A 27,620-nucleotide genomic window follows, 5' to 3' on the forward strand; every position below is an offset into this window, starting at 1 on the left:
TTCATCAATGATCTCTCCGACTATCTGAAAAATCCTCTCTATCTCTTTGCTGATGAATCCACTATCTGCCGCTCCATTCCACGTCCCTCAGATCGGCAGTCTGCAGCCTCCTCACTCTCTGCAGACCTGGACAAAATCACAGACTGGTTAAACAAGTGGAACATGTCTTTCAATCCTGACAAATCCCACACTCTTACTATGTCTCTCTGAAAGGACCGACTGGAAAACCCACCCTTCTACTTTCTCAACAATCCTCCCCAAGAAGTTCTGTCGCTCAAGCTTTTGGGTCTCACTATCTGCCATGATCTTTCTTGGGATAATCACATTTCCAAGCTGGCCTCCAAAGCCAGTCGCCGACTGGGCATCCTCCGTCGTGCGAAGTCCTTCCTTGGCACACCTGAGCTCCTCGCCTCATACAAGGCTTTCATCCGCAGCTCAATGGAATACTGTTCCCCCCTCTGGGCCAGTGCTGCTGCCTCACACCTAGCTCGGCATCACGCTGTTGAAACCAAAGCTTTCAGAATTATTGGAATCTCCTGCGATGAACCTAACTCCGAGGGCCTTTCAATCACTCACCGCACACAGGTTTGTGGTCTTTCTGTCTTCTACTGACACCTCTCCGGCCTTGCTCCCCCAGCTCTCTCTGTGCTCTGTCCCCGTAATATTCCTACAGGTCGCACAAGATACTGCCAGCAACCTTCTTATGGTTAAACTGCCAAAATCTGGGCTCCCTGCTCACCTTCACTCTTTCATTCCCCTTTTCTCCCGCTTCTGGAACAAACTCCCCCACTCCCTTCAATCCCACTCCTCCATCCATGTCTTTAAAACAGCTGTTCACCACCATCTCTTATCTTCCCCCATCCAAAACCTTGATCTTTTCTACCCCCGCTAATTCACACCAGATACACTTTTTTTTGAAATTCCAACTTCTTTCCTGGAAGTCCTTGCAGTGTTGATGTGTTTTATACCTCTCCCACCTCCCCCCAAGCCCTCCCCCTCCAACATTTCTCTCGATGTCCTTGGTCTCAAATGTTGTGTTTGTGTCCTTCCCTCTCTCTCCCCATCTTGTGTTCCGCTCCCCTTATTTTGTGTTTTATGTGTCCGTTGCCTTTTTGGGTGATTCATGTTAGCTCTTTCACGAGCCTCGATCTTGTATACAAAAACAAAAACCAAAAAAAAAATACAACCTGTAATATATATTTCAATAATTTGGGACACCTATATTTGCATACTGGTGTCATTGGTACTCACTCGTGGCATAGCAATAGACAATAAACAGCTGTAGGGGAGTAACACTTTCTTGGATAGTTCCTACAACATACAAAGGATCAGAATAAGGATACTGCATGTAAACACCAACTTATACGGCCATTAAGGCCAAACAAATTGGGAGAAACTGTAATTGAATACGTAATTTACAGATGAGTATTTGGAAAGTAAAAAGGGAATTTATTGATTGGGAAAATGTTTCCAAAGGTTTATTAAAATGTTACAATATGACAGTTGGCAAGGAAAACCATTGGTTGAAAATTAGATCTGTTTATAAAATGAATTTGTTGACTCTTTGAAGTTAATTGTTCGAATTTTTGTTTAACTCGTATTTTGAGTTAAATTAATAATTGTAATTAGGAATAGTTTTGGTGGAGGCTCGGTTTAAAGCCTTGGTTACAGTGTGTTGGAACAAATTAATTAATCATGACATGGTGATGAGAACAGAACTATATGTGGATTAAGATGAGGACGATCTTTTTGGTAATTTGGATAAAGAAATGTTATGAATTGTGCTGGTTGTAAGATTAGTGCATGCATATCACTATAAGTTACACACCATGAAATTAATATGATGTAAGGCACCATTTGAAGATTACATACAAGTAGTAAACACTATAGAACTAATTCCTCATGTTTAAAAAAAAAAAAGTGGGGAGAATCTATGATAATGAATACATTATGAATAGTTTGTTTGTTTTCATAGTTTGTTGGGAATTAGATATCCTTGTTTGTGATTTTAATCATATTGTCGTGCAACCGCCGAAATTAATATCTGGCGGGCGCGGATACCAATCACGAAGGCTTTAACTACGAGGCGGAAACTCAATGGCGGATTCCAAAATCTAAAACACCTAAGCGTGCGGAATGGAGGGAAGCGGCGCAAGTTTCCACAGCCTTAACTGTGAAATCAACCACCCGGTAAACTGCGTTCAGGTATTTGTACAAAAATTAATGTAAGGGTTTATCAATGAAAGCAAGGACAGGAAAAAGCATGCGCTGGTATTAAAATAAGGTACTAAATTGGGATCCCACTCACAACAGATTTCAAACATGAACAGGGGATGTGAATTAATAAAAAGAACACGTTATGTTAAATGTATACGCGGAGCTCGGCTTATCTGTCTTTGTCGTATTCTTCTGCTGCTGTCCAACACCAGCCCGCTCGGCCCGACCGCACACCATGAGGTCTTGCTCAGAGCTCCGATCCTCTCGCTGCCCACGAGGTCCGTTCACCAAGCTCCAAAGCACCCAACGCAGGCCAGTGGCTTCACACGAGGTCGATCCCCACACGAAGCATGAAAAGACAGGAACGGAGAGAACGCAGGTGTGACTGCACATCTCGTCCTCCCAACTCGCTTCTCAACTGCTCACTGCCAACTGCGCACTGCAAAACCAACTCTCGACCATGAATCCACTCTCTACTGAACTGCCAGGGGCCATAGACAGGTCCATGCCAGGCAGAAATGGCGCCGTTTTCCAGTCAAGGTTTTCTCAGTGGATTTATATACTTTTGATCATACTCTGTCGAATAAGCTTGTGGGCCACCCTGAAATTTGCCTCAAATCCAAGATGGCGGCCAAAAATCCAAAATGGCCACCAGAATAGCTAAAATAGTATTTCTGAGAGTTGCTTTTACCCATAGATGATTTTTTTTCAACTGATTGTGGCCTATTATGATAAAGAAAGATAACTCAGTCATAACTCAGCCATAAAAATTAACAATCGGTACTTTATTAACAAAATGGCCGCCGGGCAACTTCCGTATTACGGAAACTGCTATAACTTCAGTTCCGAGTGTGATATGATTATAATTTTGGTGTCCAGTCATATGTTTTTGGGGTCAAGGAATCCATATTTGTACTTTTTATTTCAGTGAAATATATATTACAATACATTTTGATTCAATTTCTTGGTTTCCATTTCAGATTCCTTGAATCCGGATGCAAAGAAATGATTCCATGAATGCGGACGCAAAGAAATGATTCCATGAATCCTGGCTTAGCAGATACAGTGAATCCTCATAAAATTACTACATAAAGACAAAACTTTTTTGGCACAGGAGAAAAGGGTTGCACAATGGCATCCACGCCGATTTTGAGTTTAGCAAGGGGCGACAAACCGTTGTGCTGCCTCTGTAATGAAACTATTAAGGACGTTGAGTCAGCTTATAATATGACTGAGGAGGGATTGCAGTCTATTCAAGAATTAGCGGGAAGATGGGTTAAAGTTGACAAGAGTCTGTGTACTCAGGCACCATATGCTGAATTTCAATCAGCCGCTGTGAGACTATCTAGTGCAGGCCATGATGTCAAGATTCATGAGAACTGTAGAATCACATTTCGGAACAGAATTGCCCGAAAGGAAGCCCAGTCTCGCAAACTTCCCGTTTCCAGTTCAGAGAATATTCATGAGTCGAATGAACCAGTTGCTGCTCCCGCGTATAGGATACGCAGGGGGTCACTTGAGAAAAAGCAAATCTGTTTCGTGTGCAACGTGGATACGAAAGATGACAGTAAACCGTACAATAGTGGTGGTCTTGGTAGATGCTCCGAGAAGAATGCTGTCAGTAAAGTAGAACGTTCAAAGGACATGAAAATCAAAGATGAAGGAGATAAGTTCCATGATGCAGCGAAGCGACTCGATGTTATTCTGAGTGGAGCATCATATGACATGTTTGCAGTTGATGTGTACTATCATAAAAGTTGTTATGACAATTTTACCTATGCATATGATAGAAAGTTGCTGTCAGCGGATGCAGCAGAGAAGGATAGATTAGCTACCGAGGTTATGGACAGCTTTTTCAAACTGTTTCACCGCATGGTAGTCAAGGATCAAAAGGCGTATTTCCTGAGAGAATTGATTGAGGACATAAAGGAGATCAGTGAAGACAATGAACTTGAGGACCCTCCGATTTCAAAAACCTGCATGTTGAAAAAACGACTGACTGAGAAATTTGGTGACGCCATCGACTTCCACTTGTTTGGGAACCGGCTAGTTGTCCATTCCACTGCGGTCAATCCGATATCGTATTCTGCGGCTACAATTGAAGGAAATGGTCTACGTGAATCTGATTTGACAATAGCATTTTCAAAGCTGATTCGTCGTAAACTTTCACAGAGGTATGATATCAAATGGCCCCTTGAACCAGATGAGCTGTTTGATCTACTCGATAGTCACAGACCTCTTCACTGTATCTTCAATGCCATTTCTTGGTCAATCAATCCCAGGAGATCTACAAACGCATTTGGGTATGCTACGGCAACAAGCAACGCTGAAGCGGAGAAAATTTCAGCTATAACTCAGAGCTGGGAAAAAATGGTCAAAGGTGAGCGATCACCATTAGGAACTGCTTTGAGTTTGACCATACATAGAATCACTGGTAGCAAAGAGGCAACTACTCTCTTGAATCGATGTGGCGTTGGAATACCATACACAGATGTCCGTGACTTGAACAATAATTGGGCAAAGTCCATCAGCATGGAGCACAAGAAGATGCTACCTCCAGGTTTCGTCAAGGGTCGAAGTGTACATATAACATTTGATAACTCAGATGGTAAACAGCAGACGCTGACGGGAGCCCAAACTACTCATCACACAACTGGTACAATATTCCAGGCTGTACATGCTGATGATACCGCCGCTGGCAACACTTCAAAACTTAAACAGTCCAATATCATTGAGCAAGAGGAGCCTGACTATGGAGCATCCAAAATCCCTAAGAAAAGAGCACCCCCTCCATCCTTTCCCGACTTCAATGATGACTACAGAGATTCACAAGTGTTACACGATGCTCTGGAACGGAATATTGCTTGGGTTCTCGTTGGTACTGTTGGTGACGACTGCCTAGAAGAATACTTTCCTGAGATTGATAAAGACGTGCTGGGACCTGTAGGTTCTTGGACTTCATTCATGAAAACTGTGACTGATTGCTCCACTACAAAGTGCAAGTTGGAGTATCTTCCTGTCGTTCCATTGCCCCCGGGAGACAATGTGATTAAATGGTACATGGACATGATAGTACAGATTGCTGAAGATCTTGAACTGGACTATATTTTTGCACATGCAGATGAGGCAATCAACAGCAAAATGTTGATCATTTCATGGCTATATCAGCATCAGGAGAGGTATGACAAAATAATACCACTCATGGGAGGATTCCATACCATTCTGGTGAACCTCAAGATTCTCTTCAAGAAGTATGGATGTCTTGGTTTGAAGGACTGGTGGGTAGATGCCGGAGCTATTGCCGATGGTTCTGTTGCTCAAGCATTTGAAGGACGTCACTACGCAAGAAGCATTCGTCTACACAAACAGTCATTTGAGGCCCTACTGAGGCACAGGATGAAATCACAAGATGTTGCTTCCATATTGGACGAGTATACGAGAGAAGTGGTCGCCAACCTCAGGTTCAATCCAAATAAGACAAGTCTTGAATCAGTTCTGCAGTTACCTATTTTCAAGGACATCTGTACCTCACTGATGCAATCAGCAGGAACTCAGGCCAAAATGATAGCAGAATATCTTAAGGACGTATCAGCAATGTTGTGCCTCATAGCAGCTGTAAGGGAGAAGAGCATTGAAACACACCTGGCAGCAGAGAGAACGCTTCTTCCAAAGTGCTTTGCTTTCGGGCACATCAACTATGCTAGGTACCTGACATTCCAACACGTCAATCTCCAAAATCTGAAGGTGAATCACAAAGATGCCTGGGATGATCTGTTGCAAAATGGATTCGGAGGGTCGATGACTGGCGAGCCCTTTTCTACGATCCATGGGGACTTGATCACTGAGACCACAATCAACAGAGAGGTTAAAGTCCGGGGTGGTCCAATGCAAGGCGGTTACAGTACCAGCAAGCAGACAACAGATGCGTTCATAAAAACGAGTCACTTAATGGCAAAGCTCAGAGGAAGATTGAAGGAAAGGTTGCATATCCTGACCTCTTCAACTCACAAGGAAACAACAATAGGGGCACGGAGGCAGCATGACAACATGGTTCGCAACCTAGTCATCCAATTGGATAAGTACTTTGACCCTTTTCTGATTGGTTCTGCGCGTCACATGAAAACTGGAGTGGAAATTAACCAAGGTATTGTCAGTGGATTGTTGTCATCAACCGAAGCAGGAGAGAAACAATTCCAAGACTTTGTTAACCTTAGACTCAAGGCTACTGGAGAAGGCAGAATGAACATTTTTGACAGGATTGTGAATCTCAAGATCAAAACGGGCATGGAGAAGGTCAAGAAAAATCCAAAGGCAGTGAACGTTCTCAAGGAGGATCGACAAGCATTTGGTGTGTTGGTAGGAAAGGCAACTACCCCTGAAGAGGCACATTCACACCCCCTGACAACTATTCCACTTGCCCTTGCCACACCAGAACGAGACATTCGACAAGGTTCTAAAGCAGCGCTGAGGAACTACCTTATTGAGGAATCTTCATCAACTACAGAGGAACCGCCAAATAGAAGCAACTGGCTGATTGACGGAATGGCAGCTGTAAAGTCAATCCCGGCTCAACAGACTTGGGGAGAATACACTGATGCCCTATTGAAATTCTGCATGCCACCAAGCCAGTCAAACCCAAAACAGCTTGGGATCATATTTGATTCCTACTGTACGTCCACTACAAAGGAGTTAACCCAACGACGCCGAGGGATCTCTGGTAGAAGAACCCACATCACAAGCCCCGAGCAGAGTATGCCCAGAGGCAAAGATTGGGACGCATTTCTGCATAATGCTGAAAACAAGACTGAGCTGATTAAATTTATGGTCACTTACTTCAAAAGTGATTCAGTCAGATCGAAACTCAGAATTCCACTCACCGTGACAGAGGAACAGAATACATGGTTGATCACGCAAACTAAGTTTGAACAACTTGAATCCTGCAACCATCATGAGGCTGACACCAGGCTTGTTCTTCATGCAAGCAAGTGCGAAGGTCCGGTTGTGATTAAGGCTTCAGATACAGATGTACTGATCCTCTTGAGCTATGCCTATTCTGTCTGCAAACCACCACAAGACTGGTTCATGAAGATTGACCATCGGTACGTCAGTGTCAAGAAACTAACGACTCATTTTGGAGATGAAGTGTGTCAAACTCTCCCAGCATATCATAGCATTACTGGATGTGACACGACATCATTCCCATTTCGCATCGGCAAAATCAAGCCATTGAAGAAGATGTTGAAACAAGAGAAATCCCATCTACTCTCTCAGCTGGGCAGATCAAATCAATCTTTTCAAGATGCTACCAGTGCTAAATGCTTCTTCAGAACCTGCATGTATTCTGGAAGTGAACAAGAAAGCTTTGTTGAAACAAGGATCCGAACGTACAACACTCAAAAGGTGAAATCTAGTTCCAGCATCCTTCCAGACGAGAGTAGCACCAATGAACACCTCAAGAGGAGTGACCTTCAGGCATGGGTGTGGTACCAGTGTCTCAAGCAAAACATTGAGTATCCTTCTATCACTGACAGAGGATGGGAAAATACAGATGATGGTATCAGGCCAATATGGTTTACCTGCCCGCAACTCCCTCCAAGCCTCTCCAAGAAAAAGAGCAAGAAAAGACAAATTCAAAGTAAGTATACTAAAAATATATCATTACTTTGATCATTGCTTTTCGTTCCTGTCATAAAGTTCCTCCAATGTATTCCCACTGGCAGTGCATTCATCCAGATTAAATATGTGTAACCTTCCACTTACAGGTCTCGCGGAGTATGATGCAGATTTAGAAGATGCAGTAGAAGAGAGAAGCCAGCCTTCAAGGAAGAAGAGACACAGGAATACAAGCAGAAAACATGTACAAGACAGTGAAGTTCACTGTAGAGAAAGAGAAAAGCAAGGTAGATAAGTCCAAAATGCAATCGTAATTTTGTTATTTTTATATGATTTACTGTTTTGAATCCCGACTATATCCATTCACATTTTTTATAGGTATCGGTGGGGCAGAAGAAAGAGCAGAAGAATCTGAAGTTGATGAAGAGTACCAAGGAGATGGGGAAAATTCGGAGAGCACCATGGAACAACTTTCTTCGGATACCTGTGGACTTTATTCAGACTTTCAGAGTGAAGAGAGTGATCTTGATCTTGATCTTAGTAACTGAGGATTATGTGCCTTTTGAACAACATATTTTTCCCAAAGCATAACCAAAGCCGGGGATCATATTGAATGGGAATTCAGATACATTTTATAAACCTGTGTAGTTTGGTAGACGAAGCAAAACTGACTAGGAGCCGTTCAGCGGCAGCCATCTTGGATTTATTGTTCATCCATGATTTAGGGGATGATCTATTGAGCTAGTGTCATGATAAACCAACTAAATGGATAACCAGACTTTGGAAACCAAGAAATTGAATCAAAATGTATTGTAATATATATTATGGAGCACAAGACATGACTGAATCTGCCACATCGGTGGCCAGTATTGGCAGCCATCTTAGATTTCTTTATGAACCAATGATTTCACTGAAATAAAAAGTACAAATATGGATTCCTTGACCCCAAAAACATATGACTGGACACCAAAATTATAATCATATCACACTCGGAACTGAAGTTATAGCAGTTTCCGTAATACGGAAGTTGCCCGGCGGCCATTTTGTTAATAAAGTACCGATTGTTAATTTTTATGGCTGAGTTATGACTGAGTTATCTTTCTTTATCATAATAGGCCACAATCAGTTGAAAAAAAATCATCTATGGGTAAAAGCAACTCTCAGAAATACTATTTTAGCTATTCTGGTGGCCATTTTGGATTTTTGGCCGCCATCTTGGATTTGAGGCAAATTTCAGGATGGCCCACAAGCTTATTCGACAGAGTATGATCAAAAGTATATAAATCCACTGAGAAAACCTTGACTGGAAAACGGCGCCATTTCTGCCTGGCATGGACCTGTCTACCAGGAGTGAGCTCGTCTCAACTCAACACCAAATCGTGACTCATGGGCTGTGCGACTCTCAACTCTCAAAAACTGCATGTGCACACAAACTCGGAATTCAGATCTGAACTCCTGCTCAACTGGTGCGCACCTCAAAACAAACTCTCCCGTTCTGACTCTCCAAAAATAGCGTCTGGCCCCCGTTAATATCTCTGGCCGGTGACCTCAGCATTGGCGCACTGCTCTACCAATCAGAGCCTCCGACTCGCTGGCTCGTCCAGGAGCACGCCCACTGCATCACTCCCACTCCCGTCCCCTACTCCTGGTGTTATAGCACGTGCTATGCGAGGTGGATAGGCCTCTCGGAGGTGTAAATGGTGGTGGCCATTTGTGGCGGTGTGCTAGCCCGATTTCTTCCTAAGTCATGTCAGGGGGGAAGGGGCGTCACTAGTGTTGTACTAAATGTCCTAACTAATGTTTATGTGGTCTGCAGTGCCATAAGGGACAAAGGTTTGGCTACCAGGTGAGACATACAAGGACTCTACTCATTAACCCCGACACTACCTGTCACCCGAATCTCCTGGTAGATTCACAATCATACATTTTATCTGACAAAACGCCTACACATGACTTATTACAGGTACATTCCCTATCGTGACAGTCGAAGCATGTTACCTGCTCAGAACTACTCTGCTCTACATGTATCACCACCCAAATTCGTAACACAGCCCCCCCCCCCCCCCCCGGAACCGTAGCTCATGCAAGGTTCACTGCAGGCGCTACCATTCCAGCCTTAACACTTACTGTCACACACTTAATTAACCTATGAAATAAATCAGGAAGGGCTGTGGGCAGTGAGTCGGACTACCTACCTAAACTTCCTTAACATTCTATACCTCTTAACCATCATGCAATCATGTATGTACATTTTCTTCATTCCATCGCTCCTGTGGTGGGAGGAAACAAGAACACACAAAAATCTACCTTAACCACAAATCTTACCAACTTACAAAATTCCAACAACTCCATACATTTTTACAACCCCAGTCTACAGACCGCATCCCCCAGTGGATGCCACAAGACACAAACCTACCTGCGGGGCCATCCCCAATGCACCCCCTAAATTTCCATGGGCCCTGTCCCGATGTTGCAGGTGAGTGACATGGCTCGGTGGATTTCGCCCCCATTCGTACAACACAAACCCCTTAACCACGAATTCTCATTCCACAAGTCATCAAGGCATTTCAAAAGTCAACAAAGCACTTTCTCAATACACCGCCCTGCAGGACCATGGCATTGATGTCATATTCATGTGTGTGCATTCCTCAACTAGGCAGCGGGGAGGTACCGCACAAAAAGATGGTGGGGGCGCTTCAGGCTGTGGTGCCCGCAGTCCCAAAAACAAGTCAACCGACTTATAAGTTCATTGCCCCTCCCCCCCCCCCTTTACCTCTTGACCCCGTGATAGCCCAACAGCCCCTTTCCGCCGTTACCTCACCGGTGAGGGTCTCCACACACACCAGGCTCCTCCACGGCCTCCTGCTCCAGCGCAGCAACACGGGTCACCGGGGGACTTCCTCACACCACGGCGCCCAAACAGACCCTCCACCGACGAGCTCCAATTTCAAGATACCAACGGCTGCCAGGGGTAATTGCCGCAGAGGGGGGCCGCAGGCATCACTCCTCAGAGCTTGATCCGTACCTGCGGACACACACACCTTCCCCACCCACAAGACCCCAAAACACACTTCCTCCCCTGCTGCCATCCAATTCTCAACACAACTCAGCACAATTCATAGATGGTGTACAAGATGTTCCAAAGGTTGCCATGGCCTTCCACATGTGAAATCCCATTCACAAATCAAATCTTTACACATTTCCAAAACTCCATAATCATCACTCACTCTCAGTTTCCAATGATCATCACCAATCCATTTCCTCCAACTTCACGACAACATCAAAACATATAACCACAACACAAAAACAAACGCCACCCACAAGACACTGTGTGGCCCCCATTCCATCCCCTCACCAGCCATGTCATCACTCTCACCAGCCTCCCAACTCCAAATTACATGTGTCGGTGGCAGGTTTGTTACTGTACGAACTCTGTTATAAATGTTGTTTGAACTGTTATCCGTAGTTAATAAAAAAGGTTTTTTCGCCAATATATATATTTTAAAATGAGAATTACATGCTTCCTCTTGCAGGACAGATGGCTTTGTTGTATAGATGCGTTCTCTCCAGGCCAGATAGCCTTGTTGTAAAACTCTCCTTCGGCTTGAAAACGGCGTCCCGAGCCGCGGGTAGGAATGCGGACTATACGTGTGAAAAATGAACCTCTATACGTGGGATGCTCGAATTCGTAGACATAGACCTTTTCGGATAGACTGATATAAACATTAATTATATTTCATATAATCAATAATGCTTGAGTTATGATAAATATGCTTGACTTCCCTGCTCTGGATTAAGTTTAAATAAGAATGTGAGCTGAAAGGTACATCCAACGCCTGGAACTCATCAAACAGCATCGTACACTTTATGACCTTATCAAGACCAGGAATGCAAACCCCCTTCAGTGAATTACACCTCTTGTCACCTCGGAGCCTCGAAAACACATCTGGTCCGGATCCTAACGGTGCGTGCTTCACTCCCCCGAGGCGAAAGGATGGATGCCGGTGGGGGACATGGCCCAGTGGAAGGACGTCGGTGGGGGCACAACTGTCCAATTCCCTTTGTCCTCGCAAACGTTAGCGGAGATTGTCTGATAAGTGTGCCTCTATATAAATGAACTGTGAATCGGTGTTTCCTTTGGAAGGCTGATGATGGCACGCTGTCGATGTGTGCTGTAGAGTCAAGCTCTATCCTCCCAGCTGTGTACTTGGTGTTTAATAAACGTTTGTCATTCTCAACTGGTGGTGGAAGTCTATTACGATCATCCCGACATTGAATGGTGCCGTGACTCGGATGCAGCAGCGAGAGGAGAAGTGGAGCGGACCCTGCACGATGAGGAGAGGTCGCCTTGTGGCCGGCCGGCACACTGATTTGCTTTAAGGTGAGCATTGTTTGTATCAAAGGGTTATTTCTCCAAATTTGAACCTCTCTCCCTCGGGCGGGCTGTCTGCTCCCCACTCATCTCTTCTGCCTGCACTCCGAACGAAAATTGTAAGTAAAGGCTATTTTTAGCCTCAGAATGACAAGCGATTGTTAATCCACCAGGATAACGTTAAGAGTAGATCTATCAGAGCGTAACGCTAAGGATAACATTACAGTTAGCAAGGAGAGGGGGGCAAGTGAGGTCGGACAGCCATAGGCTGCACCGGTGACCGAGAACTTTCCAGGAAGGATCAGGTCAGAGACAAGATGGGGTATGCCATTGCATGCCAGGGAAAGAAGGGCTGTGGCTAACGTAGAGGGCCAAAGGAACATGGCCAGGAATAGGGAAATGTGCAGGTACCAGATAAGCTGGACAAGAGGGTAGTGACGACTACTAGGTCAAGCCAGGAAGCTCCAGACAAAGTTCTAGACAGGAGGGCAGGAAGGGAGCTAAAACTTTAGGGACAGAGGAAATAAGCAGCAGAAATCCAGGTAGAAAGAATGGAAGTGGGTTTTGAAATATTGAAAATTGAAGCTGGAGCTGCATTGTAGGAATTTGAAGCTTGAGAGCCAAAGGAAGCAAGCAGACAAAGTTCAGGATAAAACAATCAGGGAGGTAGTTAAGCAAGCAAATAAGCGGCTGATGCCTCTGGTCCAGGATCCGGACCAAGACCCCCCACCGCCCCCCAAGACCTGAGCTCAGTCCCGGGGCTCTAGGCAACACCCCAACACCCCCTCCCCTGCCAACCCTTTCACCTCAACCCACCCCGTCCAACCCGTCCCAAAAAATCCTTTTTTCCTTGAATGAGAGACGTAATATGAATGAACAAAGATTGTACATGGGAGTGGCTGTTGGAGGGGCATGATTTGAGCCGATCTGGTGTTCGTGCGACGTCTGGGAGACTCACTGGTATACGAATGAGGAATGTATTGTTGCGGAGATGAGGACTGTATTTTTTTGATTGTGTGCTGTATTATTATTATTATTGTTTATTCTGCGCCCCCCTACCTCCGGAGCTGTGTAAAGGTGAAAGGGCATCCCATAATTAGTCCACAAGCATACACGTCAGCCAAGTAATAGAATACCCCTGTTGATAGTTATCTCTTATTCTGTGTTTTAGGGTAAGGCTGTGTCTCCCATTAATTGAAGTACTCCATTGCACCAGTGAAAGAGAATAGATCCCCTTTCCTTCCCATCCCCAAAATCTCCATTTCCTTTTACATCCCCTTCCGTCATTGCCGGGCCTCGATTGCCGAATTACCTCCCCTCCAATAACCGCCATTGAACATGTGCTCGAATCGGAGAAGAAAGGCGTGCCCGCCCGTTGTCATCAAGGGCGGAGCCAGAGGGTCGCGCGACCAACCAGGGCCGAGGTGAGCACCCCGATGGGCGTGTCCAAAAGGCCGGCGGCTTAATCGCCAGAGGCGTTATAAAGGCGCGCACGCAGGAAGCAAGTGAGTTGGTCGTGGAGAGAGTCGTGAAGAGTCAGTCAGTGGAGTCGGTGGTCAGTTGGTTGAGTTGGTTGTGGTGAGGAGTCGGTGGTGGTGGTCAGTTGGTTGCGTTGGTTGCGGTGAGGAGTCGGTGGTAAAGAGTGAGTGGACCAAGAAAGAGTGAGGGTTTGGACCAGACGAGTCGGACAAGGCCTGGCAAAGCACGCGCCATCCACAGCAGCCACAACAGCAGCGTGGGGGCCTGAACGGCGGCTGCTAAACGCGCCGGTTGTGCTGCAGGACCGACCCCCTTGGACCTTTCCTCTCCCTCCAGCCATCCACCTCCTGCCTTTCCACCCTTCTTGTGTACGTGAGTTTGTTTTGTTTGTTCTGTCCCTGGGTTAATTAAGTCTGTAGGTAAGCTAGTATTTGCACTGTGTCACCTGCGTCTTATGTGTTGTAAATAAACTTAATTGCTCCTTTTTGCTTGTGTAAATAATAAATCCCATTACTCGTCTGCACGTCTTCTCGTTTTATTCCTTTTCCTCTTTGCATTGCGTCGTTTTCGTCTTTTCCCTCATTGAGCAGCTGCGGTGCGATCCGGCCAACGTTTGGGTGGAATCGGGTGAGTCAGGGATCCTGTTAGGTCGCGGTAATACACCACCGCTCGGTCAATATAACATCTGTCCGCGATCTGCAACAATTTGGTGTCTGGGAGTGAGATTCGAGGCCCGAACCAAATTAAAAAAAAAAAACATCTAGAAAAAAATTTGGTCAAAATTTGGAGCTGCTGGAAATTTGTGTTGTTTTAAAGCAAAACCCGAATTTTGAAATCGCGCCATGGCTGGTCAAGGCGACGGGATGCCGGTGGGTGAGCTAGAGATAGACGGGGTAGAATCGACCCAGGACCTCGGGGAAATGTATTTGGATGAAAGAGAGGAGGAGAACATTGGCAATGTGGTTGAGGGGGTATCAGGCGTGCAAAATGGTGCCTCGCACATGACTACGGCGCCCGCGACCGTAGCAGCGCCGCCGGTGGATTCGAACCTTTGGTTGCTACAAGCCGGGGTCCCTGTGCAAGACTGGGTGAGCATTAAACTATTGCTAATCCAGATGAATGCAAAAATGGATGCCATGATAGACAAAACAAGGTGTGATCGGGGAAAATTGGAGGGAATAAATGACCGGGCCAAAGAAGTAAATGAGGGACTGGCGAGGGACAGAGTCGCATACGAAGCAAGGGAGGAGCAGAGGGACAGAGACCGCAAGTTGGGCGAAAGGGTCCCAGGGGTGCACGAGGAGGTAACGCGGGTCGAAAAGCGCTGGTTGAGCGAAGCGGAGGAAAGCGCGGGTACAATGACGGGGGTAGAAATCGCGACAAGGGGTTTGGAAAAGCCGGCGACCGATGAGGTAGAGGGAATTTTATTAAAGCCAACGGTCGTCGAGGTGAGTACAGAAAAAGTGGAAGTGGGCATTGAAATTGAAGAGATGACGGAGGTAGCCCGGGAATTGCAGGGGGAAATGGAATATGTGCAAAGTCCCTGCTCACATCACGATGCTGTGCTTAACCCGAATGGAAGTTTGCAGGTTTTGGTGCAGGGAGGAAGAAGAACCCCGAAGGTGAGACGTGCTGTTGTGTATTGTGCGGGGAGATTTTGTAAGAGGATGTTTAGCGACAAAAGAATTTTCGCGCGCTTGGGATCGAGGAAGCATCCGGGCGTTGGTGAAGGGTCCCGTGTGAGTGGAAATGGCACGCGTGGGAGGAAAAAGTGTGCGTCGGCGAGTGGGTGTGTTATAAAGTGTGGGAGTGAAACCGAGTGCGAGCGAGAATGCACGTCGGGGTGAACGGAGTGTGACACGAATAGTGAGTTGGTGATGGCGCAGGTGCGAGAGGGCACATCGGAGCGCGAGTGTGAAACCGAGTGCGAGCGAGAATGCACGTCGGGGTGTACGAAGTGTGACACGGAGAGTAAGGTGGTGGTGGAACGTGTGCGAGGAAGCACACCTGAGTTGGTTGTGGCGCGGGTGTGGGAGAGCCCATCTGAGCGCGTTAGTGGGTGGACGCAAGAGTGCACGCCCATGGTGAGTGTTACGGAGGACGTAACGGAGGAGAGGTGTGGACCGAGGTGTGCGCGAGAGGTGTGGTGTGTAACAGGGAGAGCGTTGGTGGAAGGTACGGACGGCGTTGGAACACCGGGTTTTGTGAGGGTGAAAGGGGTAGCGTATGCTTGTATGCATGCAAGTGAAGCATCGACGGTAACCGGGTTAGCGGTTAGGGCGACGGATAGCCGATGCGAGCACTCGGTGCGAGGGGTGCTTTGTTGGGTGCGAGGCCCGGCGCGGGTCGATGCTGCGTCGCTTCTCTTCGAAGCGTCGTTGCCGATTCGGGCTTGGCCCCGCCCCGCACGGTCGAGTCCGGGCTTTGTCGGGCGAGGCGACCGGTCCGGTTCAAGGGCGAGTGGGAGGAGGCGGAACGGTGCCCCCTCGTGGGGACGGGGTTCCGACCGGGGGAGATTGAGCCATCGGGCCCGGGACCGCAAGGTGCCGCACCGAGATGGTGCGTGGAGCCTCGGTCCAACCAAACCACCTCCCTTGAACCGAAAGCCGGACGGATTCAACCTGCAGGCAACCAAAACAACCCGAATTCATTGCTCGGCTTTACGAACCGAGTTTAATGATGTCACGACGCACCGAGGCTAGGATATAGCGGACTGTGATGATGATGGTAGTGATTTGATACGAAATTTATAATAGTGGGTAGAATTGGCAGTAAATTGAAAATTTTTGAATTGGTTGGAATTTGGACGAGCAAAATTGATAGAGAGACCCCCGATGTGGTGGGATGGCAAATCCACCATCCCTCACAGACGGGGGGCAAAGGAGCTATAGTTTATGGGGTGTATGGCAGTGAAAACTAGCCCGGGTGGGTTAGGTTATATTGTGTGTAGGGATCTAGCGAAGATGACAGTAGGTAACGTTAAGGTTTAGCTAGTGACTGATACCTGTAGTGGGGACGCAGGTAGATTAGAGTGGATGATAATGACGAGGGAGCGCAATAGTTTAAAGGGACGACTGGGAAGCGCAAGTTTCAGAGGGGAGTAGTTAGATGAGATGATGCTGTGTGTGAGGATCGAACAGGTGTAACTGAACAGGTGTGTGGAGCAGTGTATGAGTGAGTGATGATGATGTGTATTGTGATGACCAAATGGTCCAGGAAGAAAGGAGGGTGCAGGTGGCACCAGGTGTGAGGGCACAGGTGTGCAACAGCAGGTATGGAGAATGGTAGTTTGGAATAAATGGAGTATTGGAATGGATGGTCGTGGAGTGAGTATGGTGGAAATTGTGGAGTGGAGTGGATGGTGCGAAGGTGTGAATGGGGGAAGAGTGGACCCCCATCACGGATACCCGGGGCGGGTAGTGTAAGTGTTAGGTAGAGGGTACAGGTAAATTGTGGTTGGATATTGGCATCTGTGGTGCGGGTGAAAGAATGGTCTATGGATGGGTGCATTAGTGTTGTGGAAATGGCTGGGCGTGTAGCCTGTTAGTGTGTGTAGTTGGTTGGGCGCTCCACCACTGTGAGGATGTCGGCCAGGTGAGGCCGCAGGTGGGCTCTGGGAGCCAGTAGTTGTGGATGGGGCCCGAGGATCCGGAGGACGGACCCGGGTAGCCCAGTGCCAGAGGGCACCAAGGGGTGACAGAGCCAGGAGAGGGCCTTCCCCAGTTAGTTAGGTTAGGGTGAGGAGCTAGGTAAGCTCGGGTGGCAACTGCAGTGGTGGAGGTGTGCAGGTGGGTAGACCTGCTGGGAGAGCTACACGTCGCAGCCCAGAAATTGTGCGAAGGCACCGGGAGATGAATCGGGGGAGTGAGACCCCAAATTGAGAAGCACCACAGTTTGGTCAATGGGAATTGGTTTTTAGAACCCATAGTGTAAGTTGGCCAATGGATTGGCAGGGAGAGACCCCGGGTAGTGTAAAGTGTGTTAAAGTCATTTAGAGGATAGTTAGGAAGAAGGATCTCTTCGCACCATCTGCATCCACTCACCTGAGGTGACAGGTACTCCGCACCATGCCATGTTTTGTTATTTTTATGATGCAAATGTTTGGATTGTGAGACGCATCATGACGTGGGTGTGACATTGTGCTTTGATGTTCCATCTCTTCCTCCTTATGAGGATTGATGATGAATTTGGTGATGGCAAATTGTGAAGTAGAGGGATTGTGGAGACGAATTTGGTATAGGGGAAATATGGGGAAGACATGACAGTAGTGATGAATTTGTAAATGGGTAGATTGTTGTAAATATGGGGTAAGGGCAAGGGTAGTGTAGGTGACAGGGGGGTGACGTACGGTAGGGACGAGCTTTCTCACTTCGCCCTCCGTACGCATTTCGCCTTGCATTGCCTTATTGATGTGTACCCTTGTGACCTTACCCCTCGCTCATTTGTCTTTCCCCTTTTGTCTCCCACATGACCTGTGCGCCGTGGGGCGCCGAGGGGAGCGTGCGTGGGTCGGCCATTGCGCGCCCGAAATTCCCAGAACCAGCTGTCTGCATCGATGCACCACATTATGGACCACATGTCTGTGGCCGAGCACCACTTATGGACCCCATGGGTTGGGGCATGGCCCCTCTGCTGGAACCGGCCATGAGGGCCCGAAATCTTGCTGGCGGACCTTGGCCACAGGGCACCGATGCCCCACAGGTGAACCACACTAGTCGGCCCTGTGGGCCATAAATAAAATCAAATAAAAAGGACACATGGGGCAAGTTTTAATACAAATAGGCCGCCAGTAAGCAAAGCAAAAGGAATGACAACATCTGGAAGACCAAATAATAATAACCAGCAGAGGGAGCCGAAGAGCAAGAGACACCTGCAGGGTTAGGGGTTGTTGTTTTTATTTTCATGAACAATGGTGACTGCACCGATTGGTGCTTGAGGATGCTTTGGTGTGTTTTTGGGTGCTTTCATGGTGCATCGATGCAGAGCAGACTGTCTCCCCCCCAGAAAGAACAATCACAGGTCCTGGGTTAGTCTTGTAAATAAAAGTAGCGTCAAGTGTAAATAATGCTCCCCACCGTCAGTGTATAGTTTGAAGACCATTCCGCGATTCGGTTAACTGTGGGCGTGTCTGTTAGGCAGGGTGCAATGGAGCAGCGGGACACATTTATTTATGTTTTAAAACTGTCGCACTCAGGGTCAGGTTAAAAGTAGAGGGAACTACACCTACGTGTCACACTAAAAATAAAAGTTGTAGGCCCGGGGCATGCCTAAGAGGAGGAGGGTGCAGTGTTGCGGAGATGAGGACTGTATTTTTTTGATTGTGTGCTGTATTATTATTATTATTGTTTATTCTGTGCCCCCCCTACCTCCGGAGCTGTGTAAAGGTGAAAGGGCATCCCATAATTAGTCCACAAGCATACACGTCAGCCAAGTAATAGAATACCCCTGTTGATAGTTATCTCTTATTCTGTGTTTTAGGGTAAGGCTGTGTCTCCCATTAATTGAAGTACTCCATTGCACCAGTGAAAGAGAATAGATCCCCTTTCCTTCCCATCCCCAAAATCTCCATTTCCTTTTACATCCCCTTCCGTCATTGCCGGGCCTCGATTGCCGAATTACCTCCCCTCCAATAACCGCCATTGAACATGTGCTCGAATCGGAGAAGAAAGGCGTGCCCGCCCGTCGTCATCAAGGGCGGAGCCAGAGGGTCGCGCGACCAACCAGGGCCGAGGTGAGCACCCTGATGGGCGTGTCCAAAAGGCCGGCGGCTTAATCGCCGGAGGCGTTATAAAGGCGCGCACGCAGGAAGCAAGTGAGTTGGTCGTGGAGAGAGTCGTGAAGAGTCAGTCAGTGGAGTCGGTGGTCAGTTGGTTGAGTTGGTTGCGGTGAGGAGTCGGTGGTGGTGGTCAGTTGGTTGCGTTGGTTGCGGTGAGGAGTCGGTGGTAAAGAGTGAGTGGACCAAGAAAGAGTGAGGGTTTGGACCAGACGAGTCGGACAAGGCCTGGCAAAGCATGCGACGTCCACAGCAGCCACAACAGCAGCGTGGGGGCCTGAACGGCGGCTGCTAAACGCGCCGGTTGTGCTGCAGGACCGACCCCCTTGGACCTTTCCTCTCCCTCCAGCCATCCACCTCCTGCCTTTCCACCCTTCTTGTGTACGTGAGTTTGTTTTGTTTGTTCTGTCCCTGGGTTAAATAAGTCTGTAGGTAAGCTAGTATTTGCACTGTGTCACCTGCGTCTTATGTGTTGTAAATAAACTTGATTGCTCCTTTTTGCTTGTGTAAATAATAAATCCCATTACTCGTCTGTACGTCTTCTCGTTTTATTCCTTTTCCTCTTTGCATTGCGTCGTTTTCGTCTTTTCCCTCATTGAGCAGCTGCGGTGCGATCCGGCCAACGTTTGGGTGGGATCGGGGTCTAATCGGGGAGTAACTGTGCGGACGCGGTAATACCAACCGCTCGGTAAAATAACATCTTTAAAACCGCGTCTGCAACAGTATGTTATATGGGGATATTAATACTTGTATCTCATATTGGACTTTAAATCGATTTTTTGTCATTAACGTGTGTATTTGTGTTCATTGTCATTAAGGTGTGTGTGTTATTGAATGCGGATGTGTGTCCTTAACGTGTGTATCTAGCCGATTCATTGGTCTGTATGACATATGCAAAGCAGATGGGTTTTCGGTGTGAAGCTTTGTAAATTGTCTGCTTGACGTGTGGAAATCCAGGCCGGGAATGTCGATTTTAGCGTCTATCCGAGGGTCTAGGTGATGTCCTTAACTGAGTCCGGATTTTCATTTGTTTGGGAGTGTTTGTGAGTGATTTGATATAAATCAGGTCAGGAGAGCACTCGGAGGAACGTTGATATGAAGTGGTTTCTTGGAGATGGTTACAAGATGGGCTGCCTTTGCCTTTCGAGTGGCAGTCGGGCAGCAATTTGGAATTTGTTGAATTAAATTCAGAATTTGAATTGAATGTATGTTTGACTTGAATTGAAGAGTTCATTCAATGACAGATTGAAGAATTCAGTCAATTCAACCGAATTCAGAAGTTGAAATTTAGAATACGGAGTTTGCTCAGAGTGCAGGTGATAACCTGCCTGCTCTCAAAGGATATGCCCCGCACGGTGGGAGGACCGTGAATGGTTGACAAAGGGTTTCTTGAATTGCCTGCAGGAATTATGCGATTAACGATTATATTGTGTATTGACAACTTGTGGATTGTATGAGTATATCCCTGAGGCCGATGTGACCTTGGGAGTCAATGGGTCGTGTAATGAGAAAGATTACAGTTTTTCTGGTGTGAAATTATGTCATGGTGTGTAATGCAGTCAGAGGTGCGAAATACACACCTTTGATCTGGAGGGAGAGCGGAGGTTGTGGTTTCATTGCTGTGTCTGTCTGTGGAGTTATATTTCTGAGGCATGGACTTCAGGGAGGAGGTGTGTGCCCTGAGAAAATTGTGGGTCGTGGATTGGGCACTCTGGGTGGGCACTGGGGGCTGCAGTTTGCGGGTTTAATCCCCACCAAATGCGTCTGTCTGTAAACAAGACGGCTATAGGGTTTTAACAATAATTGGTTTTGATATCAGTTGGAGGGACGTGCGAAAGGTGTGCACCAGGTAGTGAGGGTGCTGCATGGTAAAGCACGCCTCCCACGAAAGTTCCTGGGCGGATTGTTGGCGGTTATTTGATTCATAGGGTGTTAAGGGTGTTGGCATTTTGCGATGTGGAGCCTAAATGATGGTCGTTTGTCTGTCCGGATGTGGAGTTCTTGCAGGGGCGGGATGTCACCGGACTTGTATTATTTGTGGAATGAAAGCGCTGGTTACCCCAATTCGGCGTTTGTACCACCTTTCTTCGTCTGAAGATTGACCTTTTGAAGTTTATTTGACCTTTGTTCGAGATACGCATGGGAATGAGGTCAGAGGTAATTCGCTAACCTTGGGAGGACGACAGGCTGAGTCAATCTACTGGGTGTTAATTCAATGGCAGGATATAGAACTTAAATCGGGAAAGAAAGGACATATATTGTTGTTTAAAACTGAAATTATGTACGTAATTAGTGAACAGAGAATATTGAGTTCTGAAATTTGTTGTTGTAGTTGTCGTTGACGTCTTAATAGGTGATTCAGGGGACTCAGGAAATAAACAGATTTCCGGTGCTGACCGGAAGCATCAGGTACAGTATGCTTTGAATTTAATTTAACCGGGCCGAGTACAGTGACGTGTTTGATCGAGCTCTGGGGATAGTCATGTTAAATGAAGGACATTTGGGAGGATGCAAAGAGATGCAAGTAGCATGGATTAAGTCGTGGTATCAAGAGGGTGTGTGCTCAGGTGTATTATGGGTTATCATAACTTGCCGATTATGGGGGGCGCACCAAGTAGAGATCGGGTTGCATGGTGGAGCATGCATGCATTGAGCATGGAGCTTGGTGGAGCTTGGAGCATGCATGGAGCATAGAGCAGGGTGGAACACCTCGTGTGGTTGGAGGTTGCAATTGCGTGAAATGCCGTGAACATGCCCGACTTTTGGCTTTGTGTGGCTCCAGATAGAAGTTGGCATTTCGATACTGTGGATTATATTGTGCCTGTCTGGAGAGGTGATGTCCTTTGCTGAGGCTGGTGATATGCCTCTGTTATCGGTCTGTCTGTCTGTCTGTCTGTCTGATTGTAAGTCAGTGGTACGATCCTATGGAGGGCTAATTGAGTGCTCAGGTGTCACTGTTCCATGGAGGTAAGGTGTGAAATATAGCATAAATAAGCTATAGGTATTGGAAATATGGCATTGTAAGCTCGCCGAGGGAGAGTTGCCTGTAGTGGGGGACGTGGCAGATTAGTGGATTAAACATCGGAAAGCGCAGGTCTCAGAAGGGAGTAGTCAGCTTCGATGATGCAACAGTGTATGAGTGAGTAATTGTGATCTGTTTAGTGTAAGAGGTGGTGGAGATGGATTTGGTGGAAATGAAAAGCTGGATGTCATCGGCGAAGCAGTGGAATTGGAGACCATGACGGCGGATTAAGTGACCAAGGGGGGACAGGTACAGGATGAAGAGGAGGGGGGGGGCAATAACTGAACCTTAGGGGGGCACCTTGAAGGGGAGTGGGTTGTGGTGATTGAGCTGTTGTAGATGTCATCAATTTTGCTTTGGATGAATGAAACGAAGGAGATGCAGTTGTCTACTGTGAATGACAGGTGGTGTGTGTTATCGTTGTTGTCTTGGAAGTTCAGCTGTTGACATAGTCCAGAGTGCTCTAATTTGCACAGGGAATGACAATTGGGATGACAATTGAAAAGAAAAAATTGAGTAAGTTACATGTTTTGTTTTGTGGATCTGGGGACAAGCTAGTTTGATGGGTACCCTGGGGTCTTCGGTGTGTCTTTGTGTTTGTCTGTCTGTTACACCGGACTCTTGGATGGGTTTTCATGAGACGAACGTCAGACATAACAACAGTGAGAATCTATTTTAAGCGAATCACAGTGGGTGGGGAAAATTGACCAGACAGTAAGACATATGAGAACTATTTTATTTCCAATAAATAGACCAGGTTATTTCTATTATTTGTTTATTCACGAAAATAAATAAATAATAGGGGGAGGTTAATGGTGGTTTGTTTGTGGTAATTCTAGTTGAAACTCTAGCTGAAATAATTTTCGTTTATTTTTTATTGGTTTATTGGTGTAGGAAACAGGCAAATGGGATGCTGAGAGAAGGATTAGAGAAACTCGAAGTTAAATGGATTAGGAAATTGGTGACCAGGTGTTCCAGGTGTTCCCAGGGCGTTTGTGGACCAGGTGTTCCACCAGAGGAAAGACCAGGTGTTCGTAAAGCACTTCACCCACAAGAACGCCTTGGAACCAAGGTGGAAGGGACCAGTCCAGGTGTTGCTGACTACACCAACGGCTGTCTTTTGTGAGGGCAAGACCTCGTGGATCCACGCCATGCACTGTAAGTTGGCCATACAAGCACCAGACACTACACCACAGCAACCACAGTAACGATGGGCCTAATCATAGGTATGATGCTATTGATAATGACAGCAGCCAGGGGAAGCTCCGATTACAATAGATGCGAAAACAAAACACGACACCTCACCGTAACATGGGGACAAAGAGTATCATTACCATGTTTCGAGCAGAAAGCCCTACACACAAATTTGGTAAGCGTAAGATGGCTAGCACTGTTGGCAGGGCCTGGACGCATTGGCATTGTACTACAAAAGCAACGAGAGTTCCGGGAGAATGGGCAAGCTAGTGTTAACACCTTGGCCTGACCAGGATTACAAATGGGGAACCCCTGATTTTAAGCTACAAACACGCACACGCGTAGAGATAGGCATGACTATGCAGATTCAGTGCAGCGTCTGGACCCCTGGCGTGGCTGGTGGCGAAACTAAATACACACCATGCATCGAATACATACTCACGCCGCACCCCCAGGACAAGGCCCCAAAGAAGGGTGAAAACACATATTGAAAGGTGGCAAGAGAGGTGGCGACAATTCAAAATAGGACACACTGCTGGTCGTGCATGCACTTCCCCCAAGCAGGCACCACAGGAATACACATGATAGTGCTACCTCTGTCCCTTAATGATCTTTGCTCACAACCTATCGATTCCCCATGTTTAGTCACCACGCTGGAAAGAGAAGGGGTTGGCAACAGCAAGAGTTGCAATCGGCAATTTAATTATCGCCCTTCAATGATTGCCCATGTGGCCGAGAGGCCTGCCCCCTTCTGGGTCAAACCGTAGAAAGGGATGGTCTGCCTCCAGGGTTCCGGCCACTTGCTTATGGGAGAATCAGAATGCGCCTACACTCTCCCCGGGAAGCTGGGAAAGGGGAGCACTGGGATCACACTACGAATAGTATTGCAAGATAAACACAACCACAACATAATGGCTATAACATTCTCTAGGGGCGTTAGTAGGATTAATGGGGTGACAAAGGGACTCCAGTGCTTATCCACCCACCTGGTCCCACCCCATGGGACAATGTTTATATGCGGCGACAAGGCTTACCCCTATTTACCAAATAATTGGGGTGGCACATGTTATCTTGGTTCAGTCCTTCCTGACGTCGAGATACTGGACGAGCTAGATCCAAAGTCCCTGGACAGGCGACATAAGAGGTCAGTCATGAATGAAGATGGAACCACTAAACTACACGGGAGCCTATGGGAAAAGGTGTTAGGTTTCTTCTTCCCAGGTGCGGGCACAGCCATGAATAGCTTCCGGATAGATAAATTCGCTTTGGCCATAGAAAAGGTGGCAAACGACACCGCTACGGCTCATGACATACTATTGGACACGGTAGTTCACATGCGTACAATGGTGATGCAGAATCGGGTGGCTTTGGACATGCTCCTGGCAGAGAAAGGAGGGGTATGCGGGATAGTACAGGGAAAATGTTGCACATACATACCTGATCCATCCGAAGGAGTGTCAGCCGCAATAGTGAGACTAAGGGAAACTAGCCACGCTCCGACGATCGATCAGATCGCGCGCGAGAACTCTTATAAATTTAGCTGGCTCACTGACTGGTTCCGGGGATGGGCAGGCACTATAGTGAAGTGGCTATTGACCGCACTGGCAGTGATAATCGGGGTAGTAATCTGGGGGGCACTAATGAAATCTTTAGTCCTCCTCTGTATGAGAAAGTACTTTACAGGATGGAAAACGAAGAAACCACCGACGACGACCATGGTCTTGACTATGGAGGCCGTCAACCTGAATGAGCCCTTTGACGAGGCAGATGTGACCGGCGCTTCAGAAGACTGTATTGAATTTTGTGATGACTGTGATACTTGTGCTGTAAACCCCTTGTGAGAACTGGCTAATTCCTCTTATGTATTACAAGCTCACAGCTGTACACCTCCTTCCGATCCAACTATGGATCTGATTGCAACGCTGGGTCTGGCAGTCAAGGGACCCGCCATTGATATCCTGGATCCGCAAGCCGATCAGGCATCCATGGGAGACTTTGACATAAAGGAAGTCTCTCTCTTTACTTCAAATATTTCGGATTTTAACACTCTGTACCCTGACCAGGAACACGTGACACAATATACTGACAATATTATGTATTCCCCAGAACAGCAGCACGTGAGAGGTCTCATGGGCATGATCGTTGATTAACTTTGAAGATCTGCAAGGACCGCGTCTGCGAAAGGTGGGGGGAGCAAGTTCCGCAGGGGAGGTGATGGGCCCCCTGGCGGAGCAGAACCTCATCCGGACCAGACGCCTTCATTGTGGATCCGAAACGTTAATGGACCTTCATGTTCTGAGCCCTCAGGTTCCAAGCACGCACAACACGACACGTTCCTCAAGTGCACAGGCGAGGCGCTATGGGCGCATGGCATGCCCTTGGGAGACACCCACATTACACGATTGTCTTTCAATAAAGCCCGATGTGGCACGTTGTCTCTTGAGATACTTTGTCTCGATGAGACAAGAGGGAGGTTAATGTCAGTGGCAGGTTTGTTACTGTACGAACTCTGTTATAAATGTTGTTTGAACTGTTATCCGTAGTTAATAAAAAAGGTTTTTTCGCCAATATATATATTTTACAATGAGAATTACATGCTTCCTCTTGCAGGACAGATGGCTTTGTTGTATACATGCGTTCTCTCCAGGCCAGATAGCCTTGTTGTAAAACTCTCCTTTGGCTTGAAAACGGCGTCCCGAGCCGCGGGTAGGAATGCGGACTATACGTGTGAAAAATGAACCTCTATACGTGGGATGCTCGAATTCGTAGACATAGACCTTTTCGGATAGACTGATATAAACATTAATTATATTTCGTATAATCAATAATGCTTGAGTAATGATAAATATGCTTGACTTCCCTGCTCTGGATTAAGTTTAAATAAGAATGTGAGCTGAAAGGTACATCCAACGCCTGGAACTCTTCAAACGGCCTCGTACACTTTATGACCTTATCAAGACCAGGAATGCAAACCCCCTTCAGTGAATTACACCTCTTGTCACCTCGGAGCCTTGAAAACACATCTGGTCCGGATCCTAACGGTGCGTGCTTCACTCCCCCGAGGCGAAAGGACGGATGCCGGTGGGGGACATGGCCCAGTGGAAGGACGTCGGTGAGGGCACAACTGTCCAATTCCCTTTGTCCTCGCAAACTTTAGCGGAGATTCTCTGATAAGTGTGCCTCTATATAAATGAACTGTGAATCGGTGTTTCCTTAGGAAGGCTGATGATGGCACGCTGTCGATGTGTGCTGTAGAGTCAAGCTCTATCCTCCCAGCTGTGTACTTGGTGTTTAATAAACGTTTGTCATTCTCAACTGGTGGTGGAAGTCTATTACGTTCATCCCGACACATGTCCCTCAAAATTTCCAAGCACGTCCTGAAGCCTGGGACAGTAACCATCAAGGCCTTACCCCTACCTTGATATACAGGTAACTAAGGTTGGTCAGGTCCAAAGTGCAATCCACCCTCAAAATTCCAAAATTTCTCATTGAGCCTATCAAATCTCTCCAAATTTCTCTTTTGTCCCCACTATACTGGCAGGTATGTGGATCCGCATCCAACGGTGATCATCACGACAGAACTACTTGCGGCCACGACAGCTCTGCACCTCTACCGTGCAAGGGTCATCAGGACAAGGTGAGCAGTCAAAACGCCAACTTGGCCCATGAGTGTCCATAAGGATGCGACCCACCATCCATCCTTCGCCCCCCCCCCCAAACCCTGCGAGCATCACAGCTGCACCAGCCTCCGCTGGCCAATGTGGTGAGCACTTGCTGCCACAACACACACAACCGCACACACAACCTCGGCCCTGGGGGAGACGGTCGCAGTGCGTGGCATTCCCCTCATGTCACCTACGCCGCCCTCTCGTCCCCCAGTCCACAGAACCGCAGCCCCCCAGTGCTCACCCACACTTGACCACACCAAGGTCCAGTCAACAGCCATGCTC

The 27,620-nt window shown here is 47.2% G+C and overlaps 1 protein-coding gene and 1 pseudogene across 2 annotated transcripts in view; one reads left to right on the top strand and one right to left on the bottom strand.

Moving 5' to 3' along the window:
- Positions 1-27,620, bottom strand: part of LOC144889617 (E3 ubiquitin-protein ligase Midline-1-like) — a 489,173-nt pseudogene that overhangs the window by 137,847 nt on the left and 323,706 nt on the right. The gene's annotated exons all lie outside the window — the stretch shown is intronic.
- On the top strand, positions 3,194-8,904 carry LOC144889614 (uncharacterized). The gene is made up of 3 exons (XM_078770554.1): positions 3,194-7,852; positions 7,980-8,117; positions 8,209-8,904. The coding sequence occupies exons 1-3, from the start codon at positions 3,349-3,351 to the stop codon at positions 8,376-8,378; spliced, it is 4,812 nt and encodes a 1,603-aa protein (XP_078626680.1). The 5' UTR covers positions 3,194-3,348; the 3' UTR covers positions 8,379-8,904.

Source organism: Myxine glutinosa, chromosome 1 (assembly GCF_964187855.1).
Source record: "Myxine glutinosa chromosome 1, kmMyxGlut1.1, whole genome shotgun sequence".
Taxonomy (NCBI): domain Eukaryota; kingdom Metazoa; phylum Chordata; class Myxini; order Myxiniformes; family Myxinidae; genus Myxine; species Myxine glutinosa.

What these genes read in the sequence shown, in the direction of transcription:
- LOC144889614 (XM_078770554.1), top strand. Translation starts at nt 3,349, where the DNA reads ATGGCATCCACGCCGATTTTGAGTTTAGCAAGGGGCGACAAACCGTTG. An exon ending in CAAGAAAAGACAAATTCAAA is followed by an intron (nt 7,853 to 7,979) that starts GTAAGTATACTA and finishes TTCCACTTACAG; the next exon opens with GTCTCGCGGAGTATGATGCA. An exon ending in TAGAGAAAGAGAAAAGCAAG is followed by an intron (nt 8,118 to 8,208) that starts GTAGATAAGTCC and finishes CATTTTTTATAG; the next exon opens with GTATCGGTGGGGCAGAAGAA.